We start from the raw sequence: 20653 nt of genomic DNA on the forward strand, positions 1-20653 counted from the left end.
GCTGTAGATGCCTCTATGACAGCTCAGCATCAATGGGTGTAATCCTTCGGAGATGCCACAAATCTGCTGGTGATGTAGAGTATTATCGACCTCAAGCAGTTGGAAATCATAAGTCACTCCCTCAAAAATCACAAAATGGGTGTAAAAATTATGAGTGGGGTTTTTGGTGGGGTTTTCTTTTTGGGGGGGCAGGATTAGAGCCTAATCTGGATTCATTAGTGTTACATCCTGTTTATTAAAACATTGGTGGGGGGGAGTTGGGTTTTTCTGTTTTAAATAAGCTTGGGGTTCTTTTTATTTGCTTTTTGGTTTTGGACCCCTTAACATTAACTCAGGTCACATTTTGATGCTTTTCTCCACAACCACAAGAGCTAGATTTATTATTTTATTTTTTTAATGAAAGCTGAGATTTTCCCATAATCATTTGAATACAGGATCTAGGGCTTTAAGAAAAAACACTGTATATCACCAAGACTTTCAATAAAATTCATGAGAGTTGGCAATGCTATGATGATGTGGGGCAAAGGAACTGCACCATACCAGATTTGTCTCAGCATCACAATATTTCTTATTATTTTATCTCCTGTAGGGTTCAGATGATTCTTGGTGATTCAGTGATTCATTCAAAAAAATCTGGACGTTTACCCCAAGCTTCTGAACGTGTATTATTTATAAATTATACTGCTATCTTGTGAGAAAAGACTTTCTTCTAAGATTCCCAGTATTCCTTGATTCATCTGGGAGCATAATACAATTAGAATAGCACTTTATATGAATCTATACTTCTGCTCTTTAAGTGAATTTCACCCAGGAGTTCAGAGAAAGGGGTGGGCCAGGGTTTTAAAATTAATATATAAGAATCTGAAAAAAGAGATTTGGATTTGTAGTTTGGCTAAAATTCAGGTAGGTTGGTATTTTTTTCCTTTTGGTCCAGTGAGAGAGAGGCAGGCAAGGCCGGTGTTCTCTTAATTTACATTTTAGGGTTTTTATATATTTTTGTTAAAGGTATGGGAATTTTACCCACCATTTGGCAGTTTATATCAAGAATAAATGGATTGTCATTTTGATTCACACACTGCATGCCACTGACATAACTCATATTTGATGTTTCCTTATTCTAGATCTCCAGACAAGAACATGGCTTCTGATGAAAGGGAGATAGTGGTTTGGGTGTGCCAGGAGGAGAAGATTGTGTGCGGACTGACAAAGCGCACAACCTGTGCTGAAGTGATCCAAGCTCTACTAGAGGAACATGAAGCTACATTTGGAGAAAAAAGGTTTCTTTTTGGACAACCTAGTGATTATTGTATCATAGAAAAATGGAGAGGCTCTGAGCGGGTCCTTCCCCCACTGACAAAAATGCTGAGACTTTGGAAGGCCTGGGGAGAAGAGCAACCCAATTTGCACTTTGTTCTGGTGAAGTCAGATGCTTTCCTCTCATTTCCATTGTGGAGGACAGCGGAAGCAAAGATAGTACAAAACATAGGAAGACAATGGGAGCTCAGCCCAGTGAATTACATGAAGATGTTGCCAGTGGATAAGCAAAAGAGGATTGTTAGAAAGACTTTCCGGAAACTGGCCAAACTTAAACAGGACAATACTCTGCAAGACCGAGACAATATGGAGACATTGATTCATCTGATCATTTCCCAAGATCATACCATTCATCAGCAAGTAAACCGAATGAAGGAATTGGATATGGAAATTGAAAAATGTGAAGCCAAATTCCACCTAGTTCAGGTAGAAAATGATGGAGAAAATTATGTGCAGGATTCTTATTTAACGGCCACTCCAAATGATGCTGAGCAACAAACAAATGTGCCACATGGTCAACATCAGATGCATGAATACTTGAGCAAAAGTGATGGAATTTTGCAGATGGAAGAAGGACTGAAACATCACAAACTATTAATTGAAAAGCTCTGTGCTGAAATTGAAAAAGAGGTAAAAGGTGTATGCACTGAAACAAATGGAGACGGTAAATGCATGGCAGAGGCTTTAAATGGCCAACTAGAATCCTCAAATTTAGAAAGTGTCACATATGAGTTGGAAAAAAGTACGAAAGATGGCTTGAGAATCCACTCTCACTTGAGCTGCATTCAGAAAGAGCTTACCTACAGGGACTTGCTGCTGCAAAAGAAGGAAAAAGAATATGAACTCCTTGCAGAAGAATTTAATTCACTGCATATCAAAGACAAAACTGAATCCAGATGTCCAGCTAGCAAAGAGCAAGCCAAAGGCAGCGAGGTTACCAGCAAGTGTGTCGCAGTGCCAGACTTTGTTCGTAAAGTGACTAATTTAGACATAAATGATACGGACTCTGACACTGGAATCAGCTCGACTCATAGTCAGGACTCTGAAACGGCTTTAGGAGACATGATACTGTTGTCAACATAGCTGGAGACTATTGTGAACATGACAAAGAGCAATATAAAAATAACCGTCTTTGGGGGATATTTATCCTTTTAATACTCTTGTTATCATAGGGTATGTCTACACTGCAGCTGGAAGTGAGCCTCCCAGCCTGGGTAGACAGACTTGTACTAGTAGGGCTTGAGCTAGCTCGCCAAAAACAGTAGTGTGGATGTTGCAGCTCGGGCTGCAGCCCAGGCTCTAAAGCCTGCCCGACCCCCTAGGCTTGAGAGCCCCATCTGCAGCCCAAACATCGATATCCACTGTTTTTAGTGCGTTAGCTTGAGCCCCACTACAGCAATCTGTCTATTCAGGCTGCGACGCTGTGGTATAGACATGCCCGTATCATCTCGGACCTGAAGGTGTTGACCACTCTGGCCCCAATCCAACAAAGCACTTTAGCATGTGTGTAACTGTGAACACAGGGGACTACACATGGGCTCAAACTGACACACATACTTTAGCATGTAAATAATCCCATGTGCTTCCAGTTACACACATGCTAAAGTATTTTGCTGGATTGGGGCCTGAGTGCTTAGTGTTTTGTAAGACTGAGCTTCATTGAGACAAAAGTATTCTGATGGGAGATTGGCCTGAACCAAAATTCCCGATCTGAAACCCCCTAATCTCTCTGGGTCCATCTCTACATCTGACTAATCTTTTAGGAATGTGGACATAAGGGATAGACCAACTTAGACAGACAACTTGATTCTCTGCTCCATTACACTAGCTTTATTCAACTGGAGTAACAGGGTGTAGGATAAGGCACATAATTGGTTAAAATGTAGTTTTATGATACTGTAGAGCAGATATAAAAAGCAAATACTTTTTACGTTGTATATTTAAATTTCATTACCACAGATCACAAAGGGTAAAATTTTCAAAAGCACTTAAGTACCATTTTCAGAAGTGACTTAGGTACATAGATTTATGTCTACACTGCAATTAAAACCCAATGGCTGGCCCATGTCAGCTAAGGGGCTGTTTAATTGTAATTTAGACATTCAGGTTTGGGCTTGGGCTGGAGCCCAAACATATACCCCACAATTAATTAAACAGCCCCTTAGCCTAAGCCCCTTGAACACAAATCAGCTGACATGGGCCAGCTGTGGGTGTTTAATTGCAGTGTAGACATACTCTAGCAATCTCAGTCACATTGACTTTCAGCAAGATTTGGAGTCAAAAGCTAATCTGGAATAGGGTAAATGAGAATTTAAAGAGAATTGTTCCTGATTTAACACCAAGTTTGGAATTTCTCATTCCAGAATGAGAGCTTCCATACATGGAGTTAATAAGGAATAATTAATTAGGAATAGGTGTATTGGAATAACTCCCTGTGGTAGACAAGCTCTTAGGCTTCTGGAGACTAGATCTTCACAGGTATTTAGGACCTAACTACCATTGAAATTGGTGGGAGTTAGATGCCTAATACTTTTGAGGATCTGGCCCCTAAGTCACTTAGGAATGTTTGAAAATTTACCCTGAAATCTGACTAAATGTATTTAAGGGGAACTATGTACAGTGCTAGCTAAGCAACACAAAGTTCACTCAGATCCTGGACTTAAGTCTTAAATGATGAATGAAAAGATGACATTTAGATGGCATAAATCTAAAAGAATTTCAACTACGTTCTTTTCCTTTCCTATACTTTGGTGTTCATTAGGGTCCTCCCATCACCCTCAAGTGTCTGCCAGTCATCTGGTTTTCAAAATGACTAGAAAACTATGGTGATAAGATTGTAAATATGACTTTGGAGAGCAACATTTCCTGAACACCACAAACTGTTTGTTTTTTAAAGACTTGTGAACTCTGGACTTTATGAAGAGGGTTTGTGTTTGCAGGTATCTGTCTTGGCTGACTTAATATATTTTATCACTCAACACTATATAGAATGCTTGGGATGCTTCAAGTGTAACATGTGGAGCTCAGATACATGCGTTCTGATGGAAACTCAGATTTACAGCAAACAAGATATCTTAACTTTTTAATAATTTATTAACACAACTCAGCATCTTTTGTACTCTGTGTGTCATGTACGTTGCATGCACTTCTCAGTTCAGAGCTTTGAATGTTGAGGGCAGGCTAATGTATTTCATGAGTTCTTGTGCAGTTAGAGATTTTGTCTAATGTGTCAGCAGTTTTTATAAATACAGTTTCTAGCCTGTCTTTTCCGATTGAAATTCTTTCCTGTGCAGAAGGCCAGCACAATGTCTTTGGGCCACTTAATTCCCACATATGCCCTTCATCAAAATAGGGTTTTTTTTTTGCAGAGCTGGGTGAGTAATTGATTTTTAAATTAGGTGGCAATTCCAAAAATAATAATATGAAGAATTAGGTTTGGATTGAACTAAATCTGAAAATTTCCAGAATTTTCAGTGAATCGGAAGAGTCCATTTCAGCTCTGCTCCGGAGTAGGGATTCAAACTTGGGTTTCCCACATCCCAGGTGAGTGCCCTCCTAGAAGGTTAAAATGAGGGAAAGAGACACCAGCAGCTTCACTGCCTTTGCTGCCACCAACACCAGCTACTGCTGATTGCTTTGTGAGTTGCTCAAACCATATATGTCAAATCTGCAGATTGACCAAAACTACATTTTCCATTGAACAGACAATTAGTATAAAAACAATTTTGCCTAGCTCTCTTTATGTGATCCACAGACCTTGTGCTGGCCCTTCACAAAGAGGTGAATTTCACCCACACTGCATGCTTGATTGTGCACCCATCCCTTGTAATGTGTAGATTTGAAGGATATTGCTTTCTATTGAGAAAAAAACAAAACAAGAAAACCAAGGCTGGATACAATGTTTATTTAAAAAATAATCCACAATGGTTTGAAGCTTAGCCTCACTGTCTGAATCAAACCTGAATTCCTTAGATAGGCTTAAATAAGAAATGCAATACAGTACATGCTCAGTGCTGTTTTAGCTCCCGCCTGTCGCTAAATCCCTTATTAATTCAAACTTAGCACACCATCAAGGTATTTTGGGGGAAAAAAACACTTTCCCAATTTTATCCTTTTGTCTTCTTTCCCTACTCAATTAATAGAACATAAAAACGGCCATATTGGGTCAGATGAATGGTCCATCTAGCTCAGTAGGCTGTCTTCCAACAGTGGCTAATGCCCGATGCTTCAGAGGGAATGATCAGAACAGAGCAATTATCAAGTGAACCAGCCCCAGTCATCCAGTCCCAGTTTCTGGCTGCCAGAGGCCTAGGGACACTCGGAGCATGGGGTTACATCCCTGACCATCTTGGCTAAGCGCTATTGATGGACCTATCCTCCATGAACTTATCTAATTCTTTTTTGAATCCAGTTATAGTTTTGGCCTTCACAACATCCCCTGGCCATGAGTTCCACAGGAAATTGTCTTTCTCCTAGATTGGCTAAGATTTTTGCCTTCCCTTGGGAACTGCAAAATATTAACCCCTTATGTTCATTTCCTGTCTCTCAAGTCATGTTTCTCTGGCCCTTGAACTCTGATTTTATGACTCATGCAGTTCCATTGGGTGAGCAATGCTTGAATAAGGGAAGCACAAAGAAGTGCTGCATGATGGTGCAACAGCTCAGACTGAGGGGAAAAAAATCTCTGCACCAAAGAATAAAAGGGTATGAATCTGAGTACAATATAGGGAAAGTCAGGACACTGGATTCAGGAGGAGGAAGGGAGAAGTGTTATTTTGATGGCAGATAGTTATCTGTTGAGGATAGGGAAGAATAGCCAGATGAGTGGGCCTGCACCACTGCTATTTTGAGTTGGAATAATTTGGATTCGGATATGTATCCAGGACAAGAACCTCAGCTGTTATAAAATGGTGTAGCTGAAGTCAGTGAAGAGGCACTGATTTACACCAGATGAGAATTTGGTCTGCAAACTCGCAAGGGCTTCACTGAAGAATTCACTCTTGCATATATAAAATAACCTATATAACCTCTGTTATTTTCCCAGTGTATCCTGGATATAATTTCATGTTTCTGCATGATTAATGTGTAATTTTACAAATTTTGATAGAACCAGATAAGTAAAAATTTAATTACCTGTTTCAGGCTCTTGACGACTCTTTCATTTAGAAGACAAATAAAAGAACATAATTATCACTTGATTATGTAGAAGTGTACAGTATTTGCCATTCATTTACATGGTCAATAATTACAGTGTAATTGCAGAATTATTGCATGATTGTCTATATTCTGCAATACCCAACAAATTTTCACTTCAAAACTAAGGGCCAAATTTGATCCTCCAATCTGAGTGCATAAAGTGGAGGGATGGGGGAAATGTCTTGTGTGAAATATGTGCATGTATTTATGGGCCCTAATGCAGTGCATCTGAGTCTAGCAAATAGGTTAAAGTTCTGAGTTGAACCTTCATTCTGAGGCTTGAGGCTGACAACACATATAAGCTACCACTTTTCCCAAAGGCATCATTTTTGATTTTTTTTACATTTCCACTCTTTAATGAAGCAGACTACTGGAGCATCCATGGTGGCATTATTGATGATTGAAATTCAAATGGTATATTGTATGGCAAAAAGCATATGTGATGGGTTTGGTCACAGAGATCCCCTTAGGACTGTCACCTGATCTGCTGAAATTACCTCTGATTTCCAATTCCAAAAATAATCCCCCCTGCCACCTTGGGACTCCAGAACCCTGCCTTGTCGAGTCAGACATGCTAGCCCGCTGCAACACAGACCCAGGTTAACACAGACCCAGCTGCAGACTTAACTGAAAACAGCTCAGCAGGTTACCATTCTCCAGCACCCAGACACCCAGTTCCCAATGGGATCCAAATCCCAAATAAATCTGTTTCACTTTGTATAAAGCTTATACAGGGTAAATTCATAAATTGTCCGCCCTCTATAACACTGATAGAGAGAGATGCACAGGTATTTCCTTAACTGGAAATTAATCACTCTGTGTTTATTAATAAACAAAAGTGATTTTATTAAGTATAAAAAGTAGGATTTAAGTGGTTTCAAATAATAATAGATAGAACAAAGTAAGTCACCAAGCAATATAAAGCAAAAACACTCAAGTCTAAGCCTAATACATGAAGAAACTTATTACAGGTAATATCTCTCCCTCAAAGATGTTCCTATAAGCTTCTTTCACAGACTAGACTTCCTAGTCTGGGCCCAATCCTTTCCCCTGGTACAATCCTTGTTCCAGGTGGTAATCAGGGGTTTTCTCATGACTGGCAGCCACTTTTGTCCTGCTCCACGCCCTTTATAGGTTTGGCACATGGCTGGAATCTTTTGTCTGTGCTTGTCCCCACCCCCCGTCTCATCAGTGGAAAAGTACAAGGATTTAGATGGATTCCAGTATCATGTGACATGGTCACATGTCCTGTGAGACCCCAGCCTCCATTCTCCCTGGGCTAGCCCACAGGTACACAGGAAGGTTTGCAAGTAAACAGAGCCATTTACAGTTCATTGACTCTGAAGCACCCTTAATGGCTTCCACTTAATATGTCTACATCAGTAATACAAGATTATATCTTATTCTCCTAACTCCAGACATAGAAATAATGCATGCAAACAAATAGGATGAACACACTCAGTAGATTATGAGATTTGTAACAATACCTTACAAGAGATCTTTTGCATAAAGCATATTCCAGTTACATCATATTCACAAGCATATTTTCATAAAACATATGGAATGCAATGTCACAGCAGAGTGATATTCTTTACTCAGTAATATTTCATTAACTTTATTCAGCATAAATTATCTGTCTCCAATGTATGTCATGTTGTCCACATTGGACCATCATATTAACATAGAAAGTAGAGAGCTGGAAAACGGAAATCCCTGATCCCCCTGACCCCCCCAAAAATTCATGTTTTTGAAAATAATTTCATCCCGAACCAGGACAAAATGTCAAAAATGTGACATATTTTGCAGGAAGGGTCTTCAAGATAAATGTCAGTTACAGGCAATCCAAAAGTGACTTTTTTGGCTTCCTAGTTCCTGCAGGGAAGGTCTTGTCAAATTCACAAGTGACATTGACAACAGCCTGCAGCCTGGCTGCTCTGACTCCCAGCCTCCCCACCTAAGCTCCAGGGCAAAGAAGCATAGACAGGCAATTCTCAGACTCTCCGCCTTCCTTCCAACTCTGCCAACTCGCTGCCTCTGCGTTCTCAGAACTTGTGGGGAGGTCAGGAACAGCCCACTAGGAAAGCTTTTGTCAATTTCACTGACAGAAAGTAAAATTGACAAGAGCCTTCAAGGCAGGCAGCCAGAGACCCTGATGGGAAGTGGGGCTGTGGGTGTTTGTTTTGTCAAAACTGAGATCTTCTCACTGAAAATTTCAGTTTTGTGAAAAGGGCATTGTTTGTCAGAAAATTGTTCCATTTAAAAAAAAATTGACCAGCTCCAGTGAAGAAGAAGAACTATTGTTCTAACTAATGCCTTTGCTTTCACACCGGACATGAGTTTTCAGAGATGCTAAGCCCCCCAGATGCTGACTGTCTTCAACTTGAGTTGTTGGGGGCACAATATCTCTGAAAAATCAGCCTCATATGATTCAGTCCTGCCCCATTGAAGTCTGTGGGAGATTGGCTATTAACTTCAATGGGAACTAGATCAGCTCTACAGACTTTAAGGTCTGATCCAGGAAACTATTCCAATTAAGGAAATAAAAAGCACATGTTTAAGTTTAAGCAGGTGCTTAAGTATTTTGATGAGTTGAGAGTTATGTACTTAAATCTCACACTACATCTGTTTAGCAAATATGTATGAAAGTCACAATTTTACAGAACGGAAAGCTAATGTATCAGAATAAAAATAAGCTCTAGAAAACCTGACTAGAATTCAGATTTTTATACCTTCCAATTTAGTTGGATTTTTATATTAACAAAAACACTTAAAATTAATTAAAATTAAATTAACACTTAAAACTGAGTGCAAGTCCATTTTCCAAAGGCTTATGCAGTTGATGAGCTTCACAAAATGCAAAATGTATGTGCTAGACCTGCTGAATTCCATGTATGGGTGTGAAAATCTAGTCATTGTGCATGTAAATGCAGGCTTCTGCTTGTGTAACCCATACATATACATTTGGCCTGACTCACCTGTTCCTTGAGCATTTGAAAATTTGGCTTATAATGTTTATCCCCTTCACTGACTTCCATTTCTGGAGATTTTTTCTTTTGGAAATTAAGCAATCCCTTAGTAAAAAATAATAATAATTATCCTGATACTCACTTGCTTATCTCCAGTAAAATAATTAAGTCCTCTAGGACAAAATAGCCTTGCATCACTACCTAGGTAAAAATCCAGAGTCATTTTGACTCTGATTGTTTTCATTCAGAAGGATCAGATGCAAAGCCATCTTGGATCAGAAGTTCACTTTTTGTTTTCTAACTGTAAAATTTTGTGAAAATAAAATTGAAATGCCCCACAATGCAGAATATTACATGAAGACATTACATTAAGGTGTACATCTGAGCCCACACAATGTCTGCAGCTCAATTCTAGACCGTAGATGTCAGAAGACAGCTACCTGCCTGAGGAAATGGCTGGCCCTTCCTCCATATACAATAGGACTTCGGAGTTACGAACACCAGAGTTACGAACTGACCAGTCAACCACACAGCTCATTTAGAACTGGAAGTACACAATCAGGTGGCAGCAAGGGGAAAAAAAGGCAAATATAGTACAGTATTGTTAAACTTAAACTACTAAAAAAATAAAAGGAAAGCATCATTTTTCTTCTGCATAGCAAAGTTTCAAAGCTGTAGTAAGTCAATGTTCAGTTGTAAACTTTTGAAAGATCAACCATAACTTTTTGTTCACAGTTATGAACATTTCAGACTTACGAACAACTTCCATTCCTGAGGTGTTCATAACTCTGAGGTTCTACTGTATTCAGAGCTCTAGATAGACATCTTAGCCAGTTTTTTTCTCATGAAGCCAGCATTATCTTATCATACAAGCCCTGGAGAAGCATGGACTCTTCTGAACTGGTATTAGATTGTGGTGACAGACAAATTCTTCTAAATAGAATCTACAATGTTCAGTCCTTTCAACTGATCTAGATCATGTGAACATGAATTTTATCTGCGCTGTTCACCCACCTCTAATTTGATTCCAATTCTCTTTTCTTTACTTCAGATAGTTATCAGTCTGGGGCTGGGGCCCCTATATGTCTGGGGCTCTATGCAACTTCCACTGATTTCAATGTCGTCCCAGCCCTGAAAGGACTAACACCTGACCACACCCAAACCTCTTTCAGTCCCTTCCTTCAGGGAATAGTTTATTAATTAAAACAAAAAAAATTCCAAAGTAACACAAACCAAAGCTGTTCCACTGACCAACACAGGCCACAGAGCCCAGAAGACTTTGATTCTGTGTGTCTGTCTTTCTCTTCTACAGGTCCAGTCACAGGACCCAGCCTTCAGATGAACTCTCAATCTTTTATAAGGACTACCTGACCCCTCCCAGCTGGGTTTCAAACAGGGCTAGCTGGTCACAGACCTTCTGGTTCTTAAGTGTATGTCACAGTTCCTGGAAGTGAGTCTTTCAAGCCCGGCTGGCAGACTCAGGCTAGAAGAGCTCACACCAAGGCTCCAAAAATAGTTGTGTGGATAGTGCTTTGAAGTTGCTGCTTGGGCTAAAGCTCAGGCTTTGCAGCCCACCCCTATCCCTAGACTTCATTCTGGGAAAGGAAGAGAGAGAGTAGGAGCCTAACTGTGGGATGAGTAAAAAAATGGAATGAATTAAAAGGAGGAAGGATAAAAGGAAAGCAAAACCAAACCAAATCATAACATTCATATTCCTAAAACATGGTTAGAAAAGGAAAGCAAAACAAAGGAATACACACAAATGGAATGGAGAATTCTTGAAAATTTGATCCATTTCCTGAGCACAAGTGAATTCAGGTTTTTGGATAACATCCAACATCACTGTATTTCCAGATTTGTTTTGAGTCAAATTGGGAGTCAGATACAACTATTTAACATTGAAGTTAATCTTCTCATGGATCAGGTTGGCAAGGGAAAGTGATATCATCTTTGCTTGGAGACCTTAAATTGACACTGGTTGTCTTTATGATTCAATTCAACCACAAGTTAGTGCGCTTGACAGCGTTCACTTATGTAGTAGGGAAGAATGATGTGCTCCACTGCAGGAATTATTAGTGAAATTCTATGGCTATGTTACACAGAAGGTCAGACCAAATGATATTAAGTTGCCTTCTGGCCAACTAGGAATGATTTTGAGGATGGTCAGGCCCAGTGTATACTAACTCATGTTGTAGATTGAATGAAGCGGATGAGGGGGAATGGAGCTTATGCCAAAAACCCTCCCCGTTTCATGATCAAGCACAGGGTTATTGCAGCCTTAGGCCACAGTAACCCCTAGTGAGCTTCTGAAGGATATTTGGGAGAAAGATGGACCAGACTAAAATTGTCTGAATGGGAAAATACCTTAAAGTTTGCTGTGGGAGGGCATTTCCCTACCCCTACTTCAATCATCATGTAGGTCAACCAATCCCACCTTTGCTGGGATGACAGCTTTGTTTCAGAGTGCTCAGCCAAGAGTGGTTTCATTTGGGTGCCATGGAAGATCAAAGCTCTGTTGTACTGGGTGCTGTAAAAATAAATACATTCCCTGCCCTAAGGAGTTTACCATCTAAATAGCCAAAGGAAGTATTATCATCCCTATTTTACAGGTGGGAAGAAAGCTAATGTTGGGCCAATTTTGGAAAAGGGTAAACAGGATGACCTGGGTAATTATAGGCCTGTCAGCCTGACACCAATCCTGGATAAGATAATACAGCAGTAGATACAGGACTTGAGTAATAAAGAATTAAAGGAGGGTAATGTAATGAATGCAAATCAACCTGGGTCTATGGAAAGTAAATCCTGCCAAACTAGCTTGATAGCCTTTTTTTATGAGATTACAAGTGTGATACTGTTGATGTAATGTACTTGGACTGCAGTGAGGTGTTTGACTTGATACCACTGGCTATTTTGATTTAAATAATTAGAACAATATAATGGCACACATTAAATGGATAACTGGTTAATGGATAGGTGTCAGAATAGAACTGTTAACAGAGAATCTTCATTGACTGGGTGTATTCCAAGGTGGGGGGTGCCCCTCTGCACTTAGCCCTAGGCTATTTCACGTTTTTATCAATGACCTAGAAGAAAACAAAATCATCACTTATTAAGTTTGCAGATGACCCAAAATTTGGGGGAGTGGTAAAATAATGAAGAGACCAGATCACCTATTCAGCGCTATCTGGATCATTGGTAAACTTGGTGCAAGCAGACAATGTGCATTTTAATATGGCACAATGTAAATGTGTACATCTGGGGAAAAAAGAATGCAGGCCATACTTACAAGATGGTGTACTCTAGCCTGGGAAGCTGTGACTCTGAGAAAGATTTTGGGGTCAGGGTAGATAATCAGCTGAACATGAACTCCCATCTGACGGTGTGGCCAAAAGAACTAGTGAGATCCTGGGATGCATAAACAGGGGAATCTCGAGTAGGAGTACAGGGATTATTTTAACTCTCCATTTGGCACTGAAGCGCCCACTTCCAGAATACTGTCACCAGTTCAGGCACCCACAACTCAAGAAGGATGTTGATAAATTAGTGATGGTTCAGAGAAGATCTTTGAGAATGATTAAAAGATGAAAAAACATGCTTTATAGTGGTAGACTCAAAGAGCTCAATTTATTTAGTTTAACAAAAAGAAGATTATGGGGTGACTTGATCACCATCTGTAAATATTTGTTTGAGGAACAAATATTTAATAATGGGCTCTTCAATCAAGCAGAGAAAGGTATAACATGATTCGGTGGCTGGAAATTGAAGCTCGACAAATTCAGATTGGAAATAGGGTATACGTTTTTAATAGTGAGAGTAATTAACAACTGGAATAATTTACCAAGGTTCGTGGAGGATTCTTCGTTAATGACAATTTTTTAAAATCAAGATTGGATGTTTTTCTAAAAGATATCCTCCAGGACAGCGGTTCTCAAACTTTTTTTTTCACGGACCACTTGAAAATTACTGAGGGTCTCGGTGGACCACTTAATGATTTTTCCAAATGTTGTTTGTAGCGTTAGCTAACTACTGTAAAGCACTTTGGATAAAAGCATTATATAAAAAAACCTTAACAATTAATGTTTTTTGGTCTACAAATAAAAGCACACAACTCATATTTTAATAACAGTAATCTTATCTTTCTAATGCAATGGATGTGCCCTCTCTCCCCCGCCACGGCAGCCCCCAAGCTGGGGCTGAGAAAGAGGAGGGTCTCCCCTGCCATGGTAGCCCCCTAGCTGGGCTGGGTAGGAGGGCCGTCTCTCCCCAGCAGCCACAGCCCTGGAGCTGGTGAAAGTCGCCTCTTTCTCTGGACGCCACAGCCCTGCACATCCCAATTCTCTCCACACCCTCTTCTCACCCCACTGCCCTCTCCCACCTACCCTCTATTCCCCCCAAGGCCACCACTTCACCTTACATGTATGTGTTCTCCAGGGTCCAGGCACCTAATTAGTGGAGTCACACCTGTGCAGTGCCACTAATTAGGTGGGTGGCCCTTCATTCTCTTGTTTGCGGCTGCCAAGGTGCGCATCTTAGAGGGAATTATTCTCGGACCACTTGAATGGAGCTCGCGAACCACCTGAATGGAGCTCACGGACCACTGGTGGTCCACGGACCACAGTTTGAGAACCTCTGCTCTAGGAAGTATTTTGTGGAAGTTCTATGGCCTGTGTTATACAGGAGGTAAGACTAGATGATCAAAATTGTCTCTTCTGACCTTGAAACCTATGAATAAACAGAGGCATTCAGACATGTCTACCAGAATCAGATCTTTTACAGTCTGTGCTACCATCTTAGCTACAAAGGCATCCTTATTCTCTAGACCAACCTTCTTTTCTCTGGGATGGATTCTGCCAACTATACTCACTCCAAGATGCACCTTATTCCTTGAATAGAAACAGTGAATGTACTCATTGAATAAGGTACTAATGGACTAAATTGACACAGACCTTACTCCAGGGATCCCCAATGCAGTGCCTGTGGGTGCCTTGGCGCCCGCCAGGGCATTTTTGTGTGCCCGCAGGACACCACACCGCCGAAATGCCGCCGAGAAATGTTCCCCTCACAGTCTTCTGGGAATAGCAATTTGCAATTCCCACAAGAAAGGTTGGGGACCACTGCCTTACTCACAATAAGAGCCTATTTATTCCCATATTCATTCCTTCTTAGTTTGCAACACAGGGCTGAAACAGTCACAACCAGTCACAAGGCTGAAACAACCAGGGCTTATATGTTTGATACTTTCCCTAAGTGGGTGGGACAGAGGTAGAGAAGAACAAGTAGAGGGAAAATTCCCCAACTCCCTGGCCTAGATAGGTGAAGTAAGTTCCTGCTCACCAGAGCAAAGGGGGAACAGGGGAGAAATTGTGGCTCTCTGAGATATAATTAATTCTCTGGGGTACTCTTGGGGTAGGACAGCTACATGCCACCCCTTACTTAGGGCTAACTATAAAATTAAAATCCAGCTCAAAGGGTATAATATTAGCCCCGTTGAAGTCAGTGACAAAACTCTCATTGGGCCAGGATTTCACCCAAAGTGAGTAAGGCTGGCAGAACCTGGCTTTCGGTCCTTAATATCTAATTTCCTCTTCTCTTTGATCTAGTTTACTCTGACATGGGACAAGTCTACTATGTATATAAATTAAGGAACCTTTTACCTTTTTTATTTTAAATACTCTCTCTGGGTCATAAGGCACATGGGTCAAGGTCACAGTCTGTTTAGGCCTTTTGATCTTTCTGCCCATGTAACCAGCACTCAGCTGTCTTTAATGGTTAGTGCCATAAGACTACAGCAACAATGGGGGCTTCTAAAAAACATTTCCTAAGAATGTCTTCATCTTATATCCTTAAACGCATGCACGAACCCCACAATGACGTTAGGAGGAAGCTTCATGTTATATAGATTAGTGGAGGGTCAGAAAAGTTGTTTATATGATACCAGTGCAAGAAGTCCATTAAATGTACTTAGAACAAATGTCAAAAGCATCAGAAAACAATGCTGTGGGGCTTGATATTGACACATGCCCTTTTAAATTGCTGGCTATTGATTTGCTGGCTGGTGCACACATCAGGGAAGCAGTCATTTCATCCTTTTTAGTTAATGTTCCACAAGGCCACACATGAAGGGGGTCTGAAATGCACCCCACCACACAAAGCTGCAGGCAATATAAGTTCACGTCTTCCCCTCTCCCATTCAATTCTTTTCTCTTTTGATTTTAACTTACATGCTTCTGGCTGCCTCTCTGTGTCAAGACCTTGTGTGGTGGTGTAAAATGGCCTTAAAAATTTACTTTAATTGCAAACTTATCTGTAAACAATCTGTGAAAGTTCCTAAGATGTTATAATAACCTATCATAACAAAAGTTGGTAGAAAATAGGTTGTTTTTAATAATGAATGTTATAAACAGGTGCAAAGAAACCAGAGAGACTAAATTAGTTCAGGCAACAAGGGCCTACTGATCTGGTTCAAGGACAATGTTGCAAACGTGCTTGGTAAAAACAGAAGATGTAAACCAAAGATTAATGACCCAAAACAGGCCTAATTTGTGGACAAAAATAACGAGGGGATAAACTATGCCACCCATTTGTTGTTGTTGTTGCCCTTTTTGGGATTCTTAAAAAGAGATTTCAAAAAATCTTGGCCCCTCTTGCGTCATCCCATCTCATCTCCATGTCCCTGACTCCAAAGACAGAGGGAGAAGCCCAGACCAAAGAACGTTCTTCCTGAGCAGCAAGTCAGCAGTCCTTGTTCTTGGTTGTGGAACTCTGTTTTTCCTCTATGGGTCCTGAAAGTCAACATGACATCCATGCCTCATCTCATCATAGCTAATTCCCTGGACCACAGAGACACATAAGATACAGTTCCGCCTCCTTTCCTTTTGTGTTACTATTTGTCCCTGCCCTATTCTACCCTATCTCTCGCTTTCTCCGTTTTTCATTGAATCCTGAAATCAACTGCACTGCATCAGCACAGCACGATGAGATAGCCAGAACTCTGCTCTGCCTAAAGAGGAAGGACCCAACCAGATAATGTCTCTGATTGGAATGTGAACCAGGGACCAAGCAACAGGTGGTATGGTCGACCTGCCAACCAAAGCATCCATTTGTAACTGACCAGCCACCCAGGATTCCAAAAACATCAACAAAAGCCTTTGCCCCCACCTTCCCCAACCATTTCTATCCTTTCTCTCCTCCACCTGTCTGTATCTATCTGGCTGTAAAAAACAGGAGAAGAGAATACCCTTCACATGTGAGGACTGAGAGAGTAAAATTAACCCTTTCCTTTTTAACCAAAAAAAATTGTTAGTGAAAATAAGAGACTCTGATATTTTGCCTTTAAAAGAAAAGAGAATTTCATGGGTTTTAATTGTTTGTTTTGCATAATTACTCAATTTCAGTTTCAGTACAAATGCTTGGTTTTAGTTTCTTGTTCTTTCTTGTGTTTCATGAATAAACTTTCACCTATAGAATGAGTGAATGAGTGCTTTTAAATGTTTGCTAAAAAATTAAATAAAACCGCACCTCTGGTGGTTTGTTTTTTTAAAAAAAGCTTTGTAATACTGTTTCAGTGTTGAAAAGTGAAAATGTTAATAACACCTTTAAGTCGTTTAGCCCATGAAATCAATACAACAGTGGTTGGAAAGAATCTAAATGAGATGAATGCCTAAAATAATCTCCCACAAAAGGGGCTTAGGTGCAGAGCAGGACACTTTATACAGCAAATCCCAGGTGTGATAGTTACAGCTGGTCAAAAATTGTGAACGGGGAGAGGGGCAGAGGATTGGGGGAATGTGATGTGTTTTCATTGAAATTTGAATGTTGAAAAAAATAATCAAATTTTGAAAAAAATGGATCAGCTTTACTGATGGTACAGATCAGGCCTTGATGAGAGACTCTGGAAGGTTCCCAGCTCCTTTTAATGTTTTTAATAAAGACATCTATGCCCTTAGATGGTGTCTTTCGTCTGTGGGTCACTAAGCCACTTTGTTATTTATATATTTATTTATTAGTAGTATTACTGTAGTGCCTAGGACCTAGGCGCTGTACACACAAAACGAAAATACAGTCCCTCCCCCAAGGTTCTTGCAAGCTAAGTATAAGACAAGAGACAACAGATGGCTACACACAGGCTGGAAACAATGAGACAATATTGGTCAGCATGATAGACAATGGTCTCAGCACAACAGCTGAATGACCGTCGTCAAGATTTTTTTCCACAGGCATCACAGCAAAGGAGATTTTAAAGAAGGATTTGAAGGTGGATAATAAGGTAGCTTTGTGGATGTTTATGGGGAGCATTTCCTTTGCTCCCCCACCTACTTGGGAGGAAGTACAAAGATGCTTCTTTGAAAATCTAACAGGTAGGCAATGAAAGTTGGCGTCCCGGACTGATCGAAGGTGAGCAGCAATTGTTTGATGCTGTACGAATATTAGTTAATTAAGCCTCAGTGCCATTATTTGTACTTAACTGAAATCAATTCAAAATAAAATGGTCTCTTTCACTTATCTGCCTGCCTCAAGCTACTCCATTGCTACCTCAGAGATCTAGACTTACATTTGGAGTCTATCAGAAACAAAACAAAAACAAACCGGTCCCCATCCCAGTATCATTTCCTTCAATTGAAGTAACAGGCATAGGCACACTTTCACCCATCCTTAAATTATAAGAACTGCAGTGGGACAACAGTGTCTAAATACATTGTCTCTTATGCATGCCTTGTGTTAGGCCTGTGGATCAAATCCTAATGTCTACACTGTAGCTGGGAGTTGGCCTCACAGCCTAGGTAAACAGACTCATGCTATCGGGGCTGGCACTCGTCAATAGTGCGCTAAAAATATCTGTGTGGATGCTGTGGCCCCAATGGAGCCCCCTGAGTCCAAACCCACCTTAACCACTGCATCCAAGCTTGGCTGGCCAGCTTGTGCCTCTGCTGGTGCCACAATGTCCACACACATATTTTTAGCGTGCTAGTGTGAGTCCCACTAGCACAAGTCTGAGTACCCAGGCTGGGAGACTCACTCCCAGCTGTCATGGGGACACCCTAAATCACTCACGTTCAGTGGTGCTGGATCAGTTTTAGAGTGGGGATGCTGAGCTGTGCCCCCCTTACCTGTCAGCTCTACTTACTGGCCCCTAGGGCTGGGGCCGGGAGCAGGGCTGTGGCTCCCGGAAGGCAGGGAAGACGTGAACAGGGGTTAAGCAGGTGGGGCAGGTGCCACAGCTAGGGGTAGGTGCGGAGACCCAGGCCGGGGCCAGGAGTAGAGCCCCTGGGCACAGGGCTGGCATCTGGGACCCCATGCAAAATCTAGGGGTGCCTCAGCAACCCCCGCACCCCTAGTTCCCATGCCTATGCTCACGTTCCAGAACGAAAAGAATTAAGAACAAGCAGAGTTCAGTATAAGAGATTTTCACTGCCATTACATTCAGCGAGAAGTGACAAAAACAAGGTGAAAGATCTCATTTAGGGTGTGACCACACTAAATAGAAATGATCCAGTGTATTCTTTGCTTCACTCTCAGCAAAAGATTCACCTAATGAAATTCAGATGGACCCACATGACACATCATCTGATTGTCACACTCCATCTGTTGTGGTGGGAACTGGGTAATTGGCTACATAGCTGAGATGATAGCCTATTGGTGCAAATGTCATGTTTTGACAGCAGCCTGTGGAAAGTAATTTTTTCAAATGTCCTGTTATTAAATAAAGTTACTTGGAAAGAGTCCTTTTCCCTGGAGAAGTGTGTTGATCTCTAAACACAAACACCGCTCCCGAACAAGAAATTGCTTTTGCATGTGAAGGCATAAGAACATCTGCAATTTTAGGCTCAATTAACTTCTGGAGCTGCTTAGAGGAATGGCTCTGCCATGTTGATTTTTACGCCTTCGTCCCTAGTAAGCTAAATATGTCTTATTTAACTTGACAAATTATACAGTGTTGTTGAGAAGAAACAGGTAATTATCATGTTAGAACTTGGATTTCTAGTGTACTAATCACTCTAAACCTAGATGTACCTATATACTGTATCACACTGTGCAACCTGTAGAAGCCATGAAATATAAAAATCAACCAGTAACAAGCAGTTTATCCCCCCTTCAGGTGGTAACTCAAGGGAGACACTGAGATGGCATTTCAAACAGGAGGAGTTCAGGCAGAATTTCAAACTGGAGCCAATCACTGATAATGTCATAGAAGAATTGTTTGAGGGGTTGGGGCTGGAGAAAAGTGAGATCTGAGCTTTTAGGTTTCATGTACCTGGTACAAGACTTGCATACTTCCCTCTCAAACAGACAGGGCTGAATCTCAGACAAGATCCTCCTCCCTCCCAAAACAGCTTCAGTAAATGCTGCAGTGAGGAAACAAAACCCAAGACCACAAAAAGCATAGAGGTGCAATTCTTGGATTGTAAACTCATCAAGGCAGTATACTATATGTATGTATAGTGCCCAGCAAAAGATGTGCTGATCAGGATCATAGCCCCATGGCACTTTCCGATACAAATAATTAATAAAAGTGATGCATGCTTGGGTGACATAATAAAGCCAGGCTGCCAGGCAGGCCTTTGCCTTGGTGTCTAATACCACAAATGGGAAATACTGGGATTTTTTTTTCAGATCATTAGATAAGTGTGTTATATAAATGAATTGCAATTTTTCATATTTCAAAATTTTCATTTTGAATTAAGTCTAAAACCATTCAGTGACGTGGACTTCTTGTAACTATAGCTAAGGCATTCAGTAGCTCAATAAATTAATGGTGCCCACAGGAATTAGGAGGCATAACAGATTTTATAAGTATATCAAGGGGAGAGAGCACCAGCAAAAAACCCAGATCCATTAATAAAAGAAGAAATTACATTATTTAAAGCTAAGATACTGTATATACTTTTAAAAATATGTATTTCACAAGAACAATAAGGAACGGTTGTTTGGGCAATCATGAAGGTAAGCAAGGTCTAGTTAAAAATAACTATCGATGGATACTAAGAATATCAGAGCAGGAACAAATCAGCCAGTCTGAATGATACCCATCCTAGGGAATTGTTTTTAAAAAGTTAGTTTTGAGGACTAACCCTTGACTGCTGTTGAGTGTTTACTCAGAAGTGTTTAAAGTCTGTCTTATTCCCACACATTTCCAGTCAATTTTTGATATACACTAACGCATATTTATCTGATCTTTT

The 20653-nt window shown here is 40.6% G+C and overlaps 1 protein-coding gene across 1 annotated transcript in view; it reads left to right on the forward strand.

Annotated features, from left to right (window-relative positions):
• The window catches only part of RASSF9 (Ras association domain family member 9), a 39054-nt gene extending 32546 nt beyond the window's left edge, over positions 1–6508 (forward strand). Inside the window, exon 2 of the mRNA XM_007065057.4 lies at positions 1122–6508. Coding sequence (XP_007065119.3) covers positions 1122–2397 — 1276 coding nt within the window. The 3' untranslated portion in view covers positions 2398–6508. The remainder of the gene's footprint in view (positions 1–1121) is intronic.
• Positions 6509–20653: the final 14145 nt, after the last annotated feature.

Source organism: Chelonia mydas, chromosome 1 (assembly GCF_015237465.2).
Source record: "Chelonia mydas isolate rCheMyd1 chromosome 1, rCheMyd1.pri.v2, whole genome shotgun sequence".
NCBI lineage: Eukaryota > Metazoa > Chordata > Testudines > Cheloniidae > Chelonia > Chelonia mydas.